This window comes from Piliocolobus tephrosceles, chromosome 4 (assembly GCF_002776525.5).
Source record: "Piliocolobus tephrosceles isolate RC106 chromosome 4, ASM277652v3, whole genome shotgun sequence".
NCBI lineage: Eukaryota > Metazoa > Chordata > Mammalia > Primates > Cercopithecidae > Piliocolobus > Piliocolobus tephrosceles.
Window position 1 is genome coordinate 150934011 of NC_045437.1, and position 14513 is coordinate 150948523.

Consider the following 14513-nt stretch of genomic DNA (forward strand, 5'->3'; position numbering starts at 1 on the left):
TTATCCCAGGCTTACCTAGAAGCCACAGGATGAGTGGGTCAGGGTTAGTGCAAGAAAATAATAATAATAATAATAATTATGAAGCTGCTACAGAAGCCCAGTGAGAGATGGCAGTGCACACTAGGGAGGAGGCCACAGAAATAAGTAGACCAGGCACAGTGGCTCACACTTGTAATCCCAGCACTTTGGGAGGCCAAGGTGGAAGGATCGCTTGAGTTTGAGAACAGCCTGCACAACATGGTGAAACTCCATCTCTACAAAAAATGAAAAAAATTAGTGAGGCATGGTGGTACACTTGTGGTCCCAGCTACTCAGGAGGCTGAGGTGGGAGGATCATCTGAGTTTGGGAGGTCAAGGCTTCAGTGAGCTGTGACTGTGTCACTGCACACCAGCCTGGGCGACAAAGTGACTCCCTGTCTCAAAAAAAAAAAAAAGGAAAAAAAGAAAAGGAAAGGCGCTATCTTATGCCTAATCTTAGGCAGCATTTTTAAAACATCAGAGGCCAGGCATGGTGGCTCACACCTGTGATCCCAGCACTCTGGGAGGCTGAGGCAGGTGGATCACCTGAGGTCAGGAGTTTGAGACCAGCTTGGCCAACATGGCAAAACCCCATCTCTACTAAAAAACTATAAAAATTAGCCAGGCAGGGTGGTGGGCGCCTGTAATCCCAGTTACTCGGGAGGCTGAGGCAGGGAGAATCGCTTGAACCGTGAGGCAGAAGCTGCAGTGAGCAGAGATCACGCCACTGCACTCCAGCCTAGGTGACAGAAGAAGACTCTGTCTCAAAAAAAAAAAAAAAAAAAAAAATAGGCCAGGCGCGGTGGCTCACTCCTGTAATCTCAGCACTTTGGGCGGCCAACGTGGGCAGGTATTCGAGACCTGCCTGACCAACATGGTGAAACCCCATCTCTACTAAAAATACAAAAATTAGGTGGGCGTGGTGACACGTGTCTGTAATACCAGCTACTCAGGAGGCTGAGGCAGGCGAATCACTTGAATCTGGGAGGTGGAGGTTGCAGTGAGCCGAGATTGCACCACTGCACTCCAGCCTGGGTGAAAGAGAGAGACTCTGTCTCATAAATAAATAAATAAATAAATTAAATAAATAAAACATCAGGTTGGATTTAAAAAGGGTATATATATATTTTTATTTTAAAGAAAGGACACAAATGGAAGGGGGCAGCCAATAATATGTAGAACAATGCAGCAGCAATCCTGATAGGACAGAACATGAGATGGAATATAAGAAGGTGATATACTAGGTGAGTTTCAAAACCATACATAGAGCCAAACACCTACCCGCATCCAAACTGATAGGAACGAACATGATGACACTGAGCAGCAGCACCTATGTAGGGAAAGCCTAGGGACTCTGACCAACTGTGAGCTCAATGGGCATCACAGAGTGAGGCTGCTGCCCAAAGGCTGAAGGCATCCTGGGATACACTGGGCATTCTTCCTCCAGAATGATGACAGCCTCCACTGCTCTACCCTCATCCCCAGACCCTGGAGGAGGTGTTCCATGAGGGCTGGCCTTGAGTGAAGGGCATTCAGAGGAGAGCTGGGACAAAATGAGCCTCTGAAAGGCTCAGGGAAATTATCTAGATCAACAAAAGTACAAGAGCCACAGAAGAATTTTTATTTAATTTAATTTAATTTATTCATTTATTTATTTTGAGACAGAGTCTCTCTCTGTCGCCCAGACTAGAGCGCAGTGGTGTGATCTCTGCTCACTGCAACCTCTGCCTGCCGGGTTCAAGTGATTCTCTTGCCTCAGCCTCCCAAGTAGCTGGGATTACAGGCATCTGACACCTCACCCGGCTAATTTTTGTATTCTTAGTAGAGACAGGGTTTCACCATGTTGGCAAGGCTGGTCTCGAATTCCTGACCTCAGGCAATCTGCCTGCCTTAGCCTCCCAAAGTGCTGGGATTACAAGCTTGAGCCACTGCGCTTGGCCTGGATTTTTAAATTTTTTAGTAGGCACATTAAAAAAGCAAAAAGGTACCAAAAATTATTTCAACATACAATCAATATAAAAAAATTACTACTGGGCCGGGCGCGGTGGCTCAAGCCTGTAATCCCCGCACTTTGGGAGGCCGAGACGGGCGGATCACGAGGTCAGGAGATCGAGACCATCCTGGCTAACACGGTGAAACCCCGTCTCTACTAAAAATACAAAAACTAGCTGGGCGAGGTGGCGGGCGCCTGTAGTCTCAGCTACTCGGGAGGCTGAGGCAGGAGAATGGCGTAAACCCGGGAGGCGGAGCTTGCAGTGAGCTGAGATCCAGCCACTGCACTCCAGTCCGGGCGACAGAGCAAGACTCCGCCTCAAAAAAAAAAAAAAAAAAATTACTACTGGGCTGGGCACAGTGGCTCACGCCTGTAATCCCAGCATTCTGGGAGGACGAATCACTTGATCGAGATTGGGAGTTCAAGACCAGCCTGGTCAACATGCTGAAATCCTGTCTCTTCTAAAAATACAAAAACAGCCAGGAGTGATGGCAGGCACCTGCAAATCCTAGCAACTTGAGAGGCTGAGGCAGAGAACTGCTGGAAACCAGGAGGCGGAGGTTGCATGAGCCGAGATCACGTCATTGCATTCCAGCCTGGGTGACAGAGCAAAACTCTCTTTCAAAAAAAAAAAAAAAAAAACTAAGCTATTTTATATTCTTGTTCCATATTTTATATTCTTTTTCTATACCACATCTTGAAAATATGTAAGTATGTGTCAACCCAAAATATCTGAGATAGGTCTCAGTCAATTTAGAAAGTTTACTTTGCCAAGGTTAAGGATACGCCTGTGACACAGCCTCAGGAAGTCCTGTACCCAAGGTGCTTGGGGCACAGCTTGGTTTTATACATTTTGGGGAATCGTGAGACATCAATCAATATATGTAAGATATACACTGGTTCTGTCTAAAAGGCTGGACAACTTGATGTAGGGAAGGGGCTTCCAGGTCATAGGTAGATAAGAGACAAACAGTTTCATTCTTTTGAGTTTCCGATTCCCTTTCCAAAGGAAGCAATCAATCAGATATGCATTTATCCCCATGAGCAGAGAAATGACTTTGCAAATGGAAGGCAGGTTTGCCTTAAGCAGTTCCCAGATTGACTTTTCCCTTTAGCTTAGTGATTTGGGGGTCCCAAAATTTACTTTCCCTTCACATATGTATCTTATGTTTTTTTGTTTGTTTTTGTGGTTGTTATTTTATTTATTTTTTTTTTGAGACGGAGTCTCATTCTTGCCCAGGCTGAAGTGCAGTGGCACAACCTCGGTTGACTGCAACCTCCACCTCCGGGGTTCAAGCAATTCTCCTGCCTTGACTCCTGAGTAGCTGGGATTACAGGCACCCGCCACCACGCTCAGCTAATTTTTGTATTTTTGGTAGAGATGGGGGTCTCACCATGTTGCCCAGGCTGGTCTCGAACTCCTGACCTCAAGTGATCTGCCCACCTCAGCCTCTCAAAGTGCGATGATTACAGGCATGATCCTGCCACCGTGCCAGGCCATTTATCTTATGTTTAAAGTACCTCTAATTCACATATGTGTAATCAGCAAGAACATGGACAGGAGGGGCTCCAAAAAAAAGGAGGTTGTGACTCCCCTCTCCTAACAGCCAGATAATCTACCAGTTAAATATGCTGTCTCTGGAGGGAGAGTTTCCCACTGCTGAAGGATCCAAGAAAGACTACATGACAATAAAGATTACAAGTGAAAGGGATTTACACACCAGACTAAGAACCTATGATTCTATGAGAAAGGACCACTCACTCTGGTGCAAAGAGATGGGATCAGATTCCCTGCAGAGAAGAAAAAACTTGACTCAGAAAAGACAATCTCCAGGGAAAAGGAAAGCTCAAAGCAAATAGCACCCAGTAAGGCAAGTGGTAAATCACTGGGTAATGACCATAAAAAGGATCGAAACAAACGTGCCCTGCCTTACCTCTTCTACGTGGTGTTTATGACTTTGCAGCACCCTAAGGTAGCCTGTGTAATCAAGCTACCTAAAAATCATGCATTTCACATAACTTTAAGATGGGGAGGTATTATATAATTTGTCTGGTCTTTGTCCTTGATTCCTGTGAGGAAACCTCTGAATCTTTGAAATTTCAGTAGTAATGGAAGAATGTTATTAATGCATGGCAAGCCCTGATAGTTTATGCTAAGGAGATTTCTCAGGATAGCGGGTCAACCATGTGATTAGAGGACCGGGGCTTTGAGGGAAGGGGACTGGAGATTGAGTTCAACTATATCATTATTGGATCATCATGCCTACATAATGAAACCCCAATAAAAACTCTGAACACTGAAACTCAGTGGAGCTTCTGGTCGGTGAAAACACCAATGCAACAAGAGGATGATGCACCCTGATTTCATTGGGAGAGGCACAGAAGCTCTATATTTGAGACCTTTCCAGACTCCATCCTATGTGTCTCTTCATTTGGCTGGTCTTGATTAGTATCCTGTATAATAAAATATTCTACAAGTTGTTCTAGTGAATTACTGAACCTGAGGTGGGTCATAGGAACCCCTTAGATTTGTACCTGGCTGGTCAGAAGTACAGGTGGCTTGGGGACCCCAGAACTTGCAGCTGGCATATGAAGTGAGGGCAATCTTATTGGGGACCATGCCCTTAACCTACGGGGTCTGCACTAACTTCTGGTGATTAGCATCAGAACTGTATTGCCGTATTTTAGGAGGAGCACTCAACCCAAACACATCTGACAGACTTCTCAGAGGCTGCAGTGTCTGGTCCTCTCCTTTCTTGCCAGAGGTTTATCACCATCAGCCCTGCCCAGCTTTCACACAGCACTCTTACTTCCCTTACACCACAGGGAAAATGGCAAATGGCCCTTAAAACCAAAGTTGGCCTGCAGACATTTAATCCAGTTAGAAGAGAATGAGAAGAAATGGAGCAGTCAAGGAACTAACACTCACAATGAAATATTTTACCTTTGCTTAAAACAAGTCACTGACTAGTTCAAAGTGTTTCATTGTAATACCAAAGTGGTAGGGGAGGAGAAGCCTTGTCACTGAAGAATAAAGTTCTGCCATAAGTCAGGAATTTGAGGCTTCTACAACACTTTAAAAATTCACTTCCTTTTCATGGACATACACAATTATACATCCTCTGTCTCTATTACCGTAAATGTAATTTAACTGTTTGCAGAATGGGACTACAAAGCCTATGGTTATGCCTCAAGCAATGAAAAACCATGTGTCATTTAATGCATAGTTAATGCATGTGGGGGTATGGAGAGAAGAGAGGTTAGAAAGGGGTGAGAACTGAGCTGTGATGGGGAACACCAAACTCTCAATTCTAGGGGGCCCTTGATTAGTAGTGTTCAGAATTAAATGAAATAAAATAAAATATATAAGCTTGGAAAAAGCTCCTGGAGCAAGGTCTCCAATACTTCCTGGCCCACTCAATGCTTCAGTGGGGTGTTAGGCTGTCCACTAAGCCAGTGAGCTTTGAGTGCACAGTGCTCATTATTGGAGGGATGTAAGCCAGGTGAACTTAGGCAACTTACTTACTTAACCTCTCTAAGCCTGTTTCCTTACCTGAGAAATGTTGTGGGAAGTACACTGTACTTGCACATAGCTGATACACAGTAGGCACTCAGCAAATGTCAGCTCTCTTAGGCTGGAGAGGCCGAGGATGACACAGCTGGCCCTAATAAAGGATGCTCCAACACAGACAAGGACTGCCCTCTCTTCAGCTGCCACACTGAGCCCTTCACCATGCTGGTATCCAAGGCCTTGGGCTGGCAGCATCTTTGCTTCTTACCATGCGGAAGAACTTTCTAATACATATGCTACTTATAGGACACTGGCTTCCTGAGCGCAATCTTTGTGTATGTGGAAGTTACACCTCATGCTGTCATGTGACTATTGTGAACAAGATTATGCTTAATGGAGACAACAAAATCAAAGTCTTCTCATTTTAGTTTCAAATGCCAGAATCATTAACTTAAATAGAAGACTGACCTATGTATTCCGTACATAATGAATTCAGGTCAGAATAACACTTAATGTTCAAAGAAAACGATGTAAAATTAGTAATGCACCATGTGATTACTGATGTTTTCCTTGGAAAATTTTTATGGTATTAACATGGCCTAGCCAGGCACAGTAGCTCACGCCTATAATCCCAGCGCTTTGGGAGGCTAAGGCGGGCAGATCACTTGAGGTCAGGAGTTTGAGACCAGCCCCATCTGTACTAAAAAAAAAAATACAAAAAAACTAGCCGGGCGTGGTGGTGGGTGCCTGTAATTCCAGCTACTCAGGAGGCTGAGGCAGGAGAATCGCTTGAACCCAGGAGGCAGAGATTGCAATAAGCCGAGATTACACCACTGCACTCCAGCCTGGGCAACAGAGCAACACTCAGTTTTAAAACAAACAAACAAAAACAAAACAAAACAAAACGTGGCCTAATATCACTATAAATCCAAAAGTACGAGACACATATTTTACATAAGGTCCCATTTTCTGTTTTTACACAATGACCAGCTTACCATATGGTCTATGGAATATCTTTACGAAGTATTAGATGTTCTGCATTAAGATTATAAAATCAAATAACTTGGAATACATGCTTATTTTGCGTCCCATTTCCAAAATACAGCAATAACAAATAAATTAAGTAACATAATATCAGTTAGCAAAAGGAGAAGTAAGCCTAATTTACCTGGGAATGAAGTCACGATTCACTCCTTCTTCTTGCCACCCTACAAACCAACGACTTACATACAGATTTCTACCAAGCAAATATAACTAATTAGCCCCATGTCAGGGCTCAGTTTTTCCACTTTTAAAACAGTTTTTCCACTTTATGCCTGAGTCTGTGTCTCAGGCATAAAGCTAAGCATTTGACATACATCATCTATTTAGGTCCTCAAAATAATCCCAAGATAGTAATATTAGTGTCCTAATTTTACAGACAAGAAATGGAAATTGAGGAAGGTTAGGTTAACTTGTCAGGATGCAAGTGCAGGCAGTATAGTTCCTGAGCTCTGGCTCTTAGGCACTGCTGCTTTCTATACCATCTTTTGAGTCTAGTCATGTCATGATTTACCTTTATTTGCATTAAGTGGAGATGTTAGGCTTCCAGGATAGGAACTGTTGATATTTAATAATGTACATAATTAATGTAAAGCGACCAAAACGGTAGTTTTCCCTAGATGTTAAGTGATAATGAAAGACTATCATCTCATACATGTTGTATGTTAAGTGGGCCCTTACAAATTTTAGCTAATTAAATAATGTGATTAAAACTCACCACACTTCACCAAGTTGCCTACACATCAATGAAACTGCTAATTCACCTACCTCAATCAATTTGTTGGCATGTTCACGGAAAACTTGGGCATACTCCTTAACTTCTTTCTCATTTCCATTCTTTGCAGCTTCAATCAATACCAAAAGTGGAACATTGGTTTCCAAGAAAGAATCTGAAACGTGGTCCATGACAGCTTTGCGGAGCTAATAATTAAATTGTAAAAATTTGATTTTATTTCTACCAAAAAGGTATTAAATAGATTGCTTTTTATTCTGTTGTACACTTTAATAAAGCTTATGGTTATGAGGACTCCTCATGTAAGCCATACAGTTACGTAATCTGCAACACAGGAAACATATGATTGTGGAGACAATGGTTTACATTACTGTAGTTACAGCATTTCAGCAACAGAATCTCAGTTTTTAAGACAATATATCCTTTTTTCTTGGGAATTACAAAACTAAGGCTTACCACTAAATACAAAAGCTGAACAGAAAGCAGCTCTGGGTTGAATTGGCACATAGCCTTGGAATATATGTAATTAGCCTAATTGGCTAAATAAAAAGAGAAGAGAGAAAAAGGAGCTATCTGGTTTATCTGAAAGATTCACACACTATGAACCTTAAAACTTAAGGTTCTCTTTATAACCATTTCTGATACTGCTTCACCAAAAGGAAACTGAATAAAGATATATTCTATCTTTAATTTTGTTTTATATTAGACATAAGCAATAAAATATTTATCCATTACCTCTTAAAAATTGTCTGTATTACAACTTCTTAAGTCTTAATACATTATTTTATAAAATCAACCCTAACCTCTTTAAAGACTAAAACTCAATTTGACTCCAAAATGTTAATGGGGTCATTTATCATTAAAAGGCTCGATTTATCTATTCTCTATTTACTAACTCAGAAAATTCAGCACCTCAAATATCTCTATACTTAACCATATTTGGAACTGGGAACACTTCACCAAGGATCTAAGGGAACTTCAAGTGTGTAATGAGCATAGGGCAAGTCAAATAAATAACTGAAATTTCTGTCTCTATTGTACATAGCCAATACAACAAGATCCTTCAGGATTATTTTCACAGGTCGCCAAGTCATTTTAAATTTATTTTCCTATCTGTATATGCCTTTCACACCAGAGCTAACTTATTCAGTCCAACACAGTGAGACTGTATTACCCCATGTCTTCATGAAATCTGATTAGCCATTAAGAAGCACATTAGCAACAAAACAAAGATAGGCACTTTCTTGTGAAAATCCATCCTTTCTCTCAATAAAAAAAATAAGGCCAGTGCTTATTGGGATTTTAATCAAAACTACAGAATTGAGAACTTAGAAAAACAATCAGCACTTTCGTCCAGATTACCTGTCTACGCAAGTCCCTGGTCTTCTTGGTCATTTTATCTATCGCAGAATTGAGTGCATCACTTCTTTCTTTACGTCCAGCCTGGATAAAAGGAAAACAGATGAGCATTTTATTCATTTACAAAGAAACCTAATGATAGCCTATAGCCATGTGTGCTCATGTCAACACTGAAAAAACAGTACAATTTCTTAAACCCAAAGTTGGAAAATGCTGGGGAGCAGAGGGGTGATATGTGGCTTTATTCATAAAAACCCAACCTTGTAATTCTTGGGCTCCACATTATCTGATGATTGAAATTAAGGGAGTTTTGCCAAAATAAGAGAAGCCAAGAGACAAAGAGCTTTGCTTAAAGTTTGGCTTTTAAAAATTAAATTTATATTTTTACTCAAGGTTCAGCATACACCAATTTTATTAATGAAGCAGCTCTCCTTGAACTGCAGCAAGAACAGGGCACACTTGATTTTGATGAACTCTTGAGATCTGAAGAATATCAAGATGTGAAAAATGGGACCTGGCACTGAAACAATGTGAAACAACGCATTTAAAAACTAAGATGTACCTGATAGGTCAGAGCTAATAATGTTTATTATGCAGCTCAAATCATAATGCTTTGTAGGATTACTTTGGTTATTTTTTTAAAAATCCTAGGCGAAGCTTTAATGCAATTATATTGCACAGAAAAGAACCTACTAGTCACTCTTGAAGTAGTATGTAAAACAGCATTTCTTCAGAGGTCAAGGTGTTGAGTCGAGATTTGCCAGGGTAACATTCTAAGCAGAATCAAATGGAATAAAATAGATAGCAGTTGAAAGAAAAGGGACAAAAGTCTTTTTTTTTGAGACGGAGTCTCGCTCTGTCCACCAGGCTGGAGTGCAGTGGCGCTATCTCAGCTCACTGCGAGCTCCGCCTCCCGGGTTCCCGCCATTCTCCTGCCTCAGCCTCCCGAGTAGCTGGGACTACAGGCGCCCGCCACGGCGCCCGGCTAACTTTTTTTTGTATTTTTAGTAGAGACGGGGTTTCACCATGGTCTCGATCTCCTGACCTTGTGATCCGCCTGCCTCGGCCCAAAAGTCTTTTTTTAAATCCCAGGTGGAGATTGTTGTGTCCCTGGAAATACCTACATCATGTAGGTTAAACTATAAAGTATATATAAAGTATATTAAAAGCTTGTTTTCACAAAACAAACATGGTTCTTTCTGAAAAACATGCCAGTAAATCACAGGAGAGATACAAATGAACAAAGGAATTGAGCCCAATGTTCCCCCTGTTGAGGATGCCCTCAAGACATTTTGATATGGGTATGCTCTTAGTACATAAGCCAGTACAGCAGATGAATGGTTAGGAATGGGGAGATCTGTTTACTAAGTGCCGTTAACGGACATTTGTTATTCACTTTATCTCTTATCCCTTACCTGTCAGTTGGGGAAAATGCCACCTATCTCTCTGTGGACTGTTGGAAATATTGATGGATATAGGTTATTTAGCAAAGGGCAGAAAGGAGACAACAGGGAACAGTAAGAGTTTAAATATAAGTAAAATCGATATGGTCACCATCAAATCTGGTTATGGTCTCATTCCTTAACCTGTTCCCCCCAGCACTCTTGTACTGCCAATAAAATTAAGTATTCCATTAATATTGATGGGGAGGAGAGGTCTCAACAAAAACTCATTCAAATAGGAAGATTTCTACCTGCAGGAATAAACTGATTTATTCAGGGCCATGAATGTCAACCAACCAGCTGAATGGACCCCCTTCTCAGCCAGGGCATTCCAAAGTAAACTTGGAAAACTAGTTTAGGCCATCATGGGAAGGAGGGAGTCGGACGTGCCTCATTATACTCTCCTCCCTTTGGAATTCAGGCACAACTGACCAGCACTAACATTAAAACAGAAATCTAAGACTGACAAAGCAGATTATTTGTAGCAACAAGGTACCAAATTCCAACTGGACTCCAGTATAACATCACATGACAGATAGCAGGCCCTGAAAGAAATCCAACTGTTAACCCCAAAATGTATTTCTCTGAAATATTAATATTTTGAAATGGCCCTGCAAATTGGTCACTTTTGGGGAAAATCTACATTCTGTAGAGAATTTCCTTCCCTTTCTAGGTTTTTTCCTGATTTAGGAGAAATTTAACTAAGAGTCTGGCACCTTTTAGGATCTGATAAAAGGGATCTGATTTGCCAACTAATATCTGAAGTCTACTACCTGGAGGCTTCATCTACATAACAAGAACCTTGGCTTCCCGCCCCCATCTATCTTAACTACAAACATTTCTTTCTGCTGACGTCAGCTCTTCAGGGAGAGCTTAACCCTTTCAACCAACTGCCATCAGGAAATCTTTGAATCCACCTATGACCTGCAAGCCCCCCTCCAATCCTTTCAAACTGTCCAGGCTTTCAAGACCAAACCAATGCACACCTTACATGTATTGATTGCTGTCTACCTATAAAAAGTCAAGGTATGACCCAACCACCTTGGGAATACGTTCCTGAGACTGTGCCTTGGGCCTTGGCCATTCATATTGGGCCCCAGAATATTTATTTCTTCAAACATTCTACGGAGTTTGACTCTTTCTTGTTAACATTAGTCAGCTTGAGACGTGCAGTTATTTACTCACAATCTTAAAGCTCAAAACACCAGAATCTAAGACAAAGGTAGCTAAAACTGAATCACAATCAAACTGACTTCATAATTAATGCTTTAATCAGGAAAGTCTCAGCATATTCCTTAAGATACTCAAGCACTCACTTAAAGAAAATTTCTCTAAATAAACCCTGTAAAGTGTTCCACTGTTCCTAGCCACATTTTTCTGGTGTTTCTAATAGATCATTTGTTCTGGAAAACACTTAGAATCTGAAAGCCAAAGGTTGAGCATGTAGACTTCATCAAAGCCCAATCCCCTACAACCTGAAAAGCCCAGGACTTTTCTCAATTTGAGTAAAAAGATTCACTGTTCAAGTTATGTAAAACCAAATCCTTGAACTTGACTTTTGAAAGAATTGCAGTCACACAGCAACATTCACTTTAAGATGCAATGCAACCCACACCATGAATCTGTTAATTCTGTCTTTGTCAAACTACCCAAAAAATCAATTTGTCTTTCTTGTTACTGCAGGAAATAGAGGTTTATGCCTCATTAATCAGAAAGGGGGCAGTTTAGGAGCAGTTATTTACTAAGCCCTTTAAGTTATACTAGACAGACTATTTTAAAATCACAGCATAATTTCAGAAAAATACAGTCCAAATAGCAAGTTTAGGGTACCAATCATTTAAAATGTAATAGAGATGAGTACACACAGACACACTCACAACCTTAACACTGAGCTTGAGGAAACACTAATCTTAAAACAAGATTCTGCCAGGCGCCGTGGCTCACGCCTGTAATCCTAGCACTTTGGGAGGCTGAGGTGCGTGGATCGCCTGAGGTCAGGATTTTGAGACCTTTGGCCTCAAAGCTCAAACCTTTGGTTTCAGCCTGACCAATATGGCGAAATCTCGTCTCTACTAAAATTGCAAAATTACAAAAATCAGCCAGGCGTGGTGGCGTGTGCCTGTAATCCCAGCTACTTGGGAGACTGAAACAGGAGAATCCCTTGAACCCAGGAGGCGGAGGTTGCAGTGAGCCGAGATTACACCACTGCACTCCAGCCTGGGTGACACAGCGAGACTCCATCTCAAAGAACAAACAAACAAAAACAAGATTCTACTTCTTTTGAGATTAAAGTCATGATTTTTTATTTCTAGCATTAACTGGACAAAAATTAAGTTACTCAAACATAGCCTTAGGAAAAGCAACCCTGTAGCGTATAACTATTACTGGAAGTAGTGAGGAAACTTTTTACTCCAACCCTTGTTAGTTGGGAAGGGATGAAATATGTTCCTGGCATTGCTGGTGGCATCTCAAGGCACACTTTAGTCCCTAAATGAAAAGGCAAAAGTTTGCAGGTGAACATACAAAAAAGCTACTCAAACTGACTGCACGAAACAAATATCATTCCACCATATTTCTTAGAGAAAAGGTGCTCTAAACTGAAAGATCCACATAATCTCTTCCACCAAACAAAGGCTTTCTTTTCTTCTTATTCTACACATTCTCCCTAGGGAACCTGGTCATTTCTACTGCTTTAATGAACCTATGGTCACTCTGCCATCTTCCATGCTGACCTACCCACATACATTTTTGTTCTTCAGACATGCTGTGCTTTCTCTCACCTACCTAAAATACTCTTCTCGCCTCCTTCCAACTCCTACCCATCGTTCAGATGAGATACTGCTTCCTTGTGGAAGCTTCCACTGGCCAACCTCAGCCCTCAGTTCAAGTTCAGTGTCCCCACAGAATGCTTCCACACCACCTCATGTTTCCTCTCAAAGACCTTCTCAAATCATACCTTAGGATAATTACCTGTTGACTTGTCTGTCTCCCACTGGACATGAATGAAATGAGAAACCAATAACCAATTAGAGACATGTTTAAAAGACATAGGACTTCATGTGTAATCTATGTGGCAAGTCATCAGTCTCTGCTTCCTTGTCACTAGTTAAAATATAAGACTTCAAATAAACCTCTGCTTTCTATCCTCATTTTAATCTAGAGTAAGCCTGAGGTGGGTAGAGGAGGGTGAAATAGTGTTTTAACCCTTAACATTTAAGGACTGTTTAAAAAGGTAACAAACAGGGAGGTCTGATCAGTTTAACAGGATGATCTAATTAGTCAGATAAAATACCTCCTCAGCCATTAGAAAATTAAACAACAACAACAAAAAACAATGAATTATGGCATTTTACAAGACCAAATAAGAATGAGCATCTGAACCTTCTTCTACCCAAGACAATAAAGAATGGAAAGAATTGTGCAGGATCTTCACCTCCAGGCACAAAAGAGAACTGGGGCTGTCATCCACACAGTACAGACCATCAATAAAGCAAGAGATGAAGATCTTGAGAAAGGAAGTGATAACCAAGCTGCTGCTCACAACCAAGAAGGTTTCTGAGAGGAAAGAGAACTTTAAAGAGAATATCAAGAAAAATGTTTGAAAACTAAGGGAAACTAGCATCTTTTGGGGAGTCAATACATGTCTACATGAGTAGGGCTAAAAGGCCTGCTGTGGGCTGGGAAACACAGTGTCGTACAACATACATTTAATGAATAACAGGAGAAGCAATCTGACCTTGGTTGTTCTACCTGGCCCATAAATGGCTGGTGGGCTCTGCCTAAGCTGAACCTGTAACAAGAGTTGCTGGGAGTGCTTTATGCAAAGCTCAACAGTAGATCAATCTTAGAATACAATGATTATATAGTCCTGTATTCCTAAATTCTTTTCAAAGAGTGCCTCTGCTTCAATTACAAAGAGCAGAACAGACACTGCAGACAGACACAGACGAACACAACAAGTATCAAGACGAGCTCTCAAGGAGGACAGTCTTACCTCACTGCTTCCTCCAGCCTCAGGAAGCCCCTTTCAGCAATGTGCAATACGAGGAGGAATCAGCATCTCAACTGCGGACAGAATGCTGACATGCTGCTATAAAACCTTACAGAGTAAGAAATGATCTCGTTCTCTTTGGGCCAAATTTTTATGAATTTTCTTTGCATTAACAATATCACATATTCACCTTTTTTTTTTTCCTTGCCATATCACTTGTCACTGCCCCTCCAGCCCAGAACCTATTAAGAGGGTTCTCAGATGATGGTTTCCAAGCTTCATCAACCAGAAGGGCTAGCATCTAGCCAAGAAACATACAAACTAACCCCTTAAATTTAGACAACTGGGTCAGGGAGCCCACTAATAGTGAACGATTCTTCAAGTAAGTATGAATGGGTATCTTACCTTTTAATTCTATCCTGTGC

The 14513-nt window shown here is 41.3% G+C and overlaps 1 protein-coding gene across 3 annotated transcripts in view; it reads right to left on the minus strand.

The window, feature by feature from the left end:
* CTNNA1 (catenin alpha 1) overlaps window positions 1-14513 on the minus strand; it is a 177395-nt gene that overhangs the window by 39271 nt on the left and 123611 nt on the right. For all 3 annotated transcript variants that reach the window (XR_002727076.1, XM_023195287.1, XM_023195290.1), the window contains exons 8-9: window positions 8659-8739; window positions 7332-7484 (exon numbers count right to left, since the gene is read on the minus strand). Coding sequence is in view for 2 of the 3 variants with exons in the window: in XM_023195287.1 (XP_023051055.1) it covers window positions 7332-7484; window positions 8659-8739 (234 nt within the window). In the remaining variant the exon portion in view is untranslated. The remainder of the gene's footprint in view (window positions 1-7331; window positions 7485-8658; window positions 8740-14513) is intronic.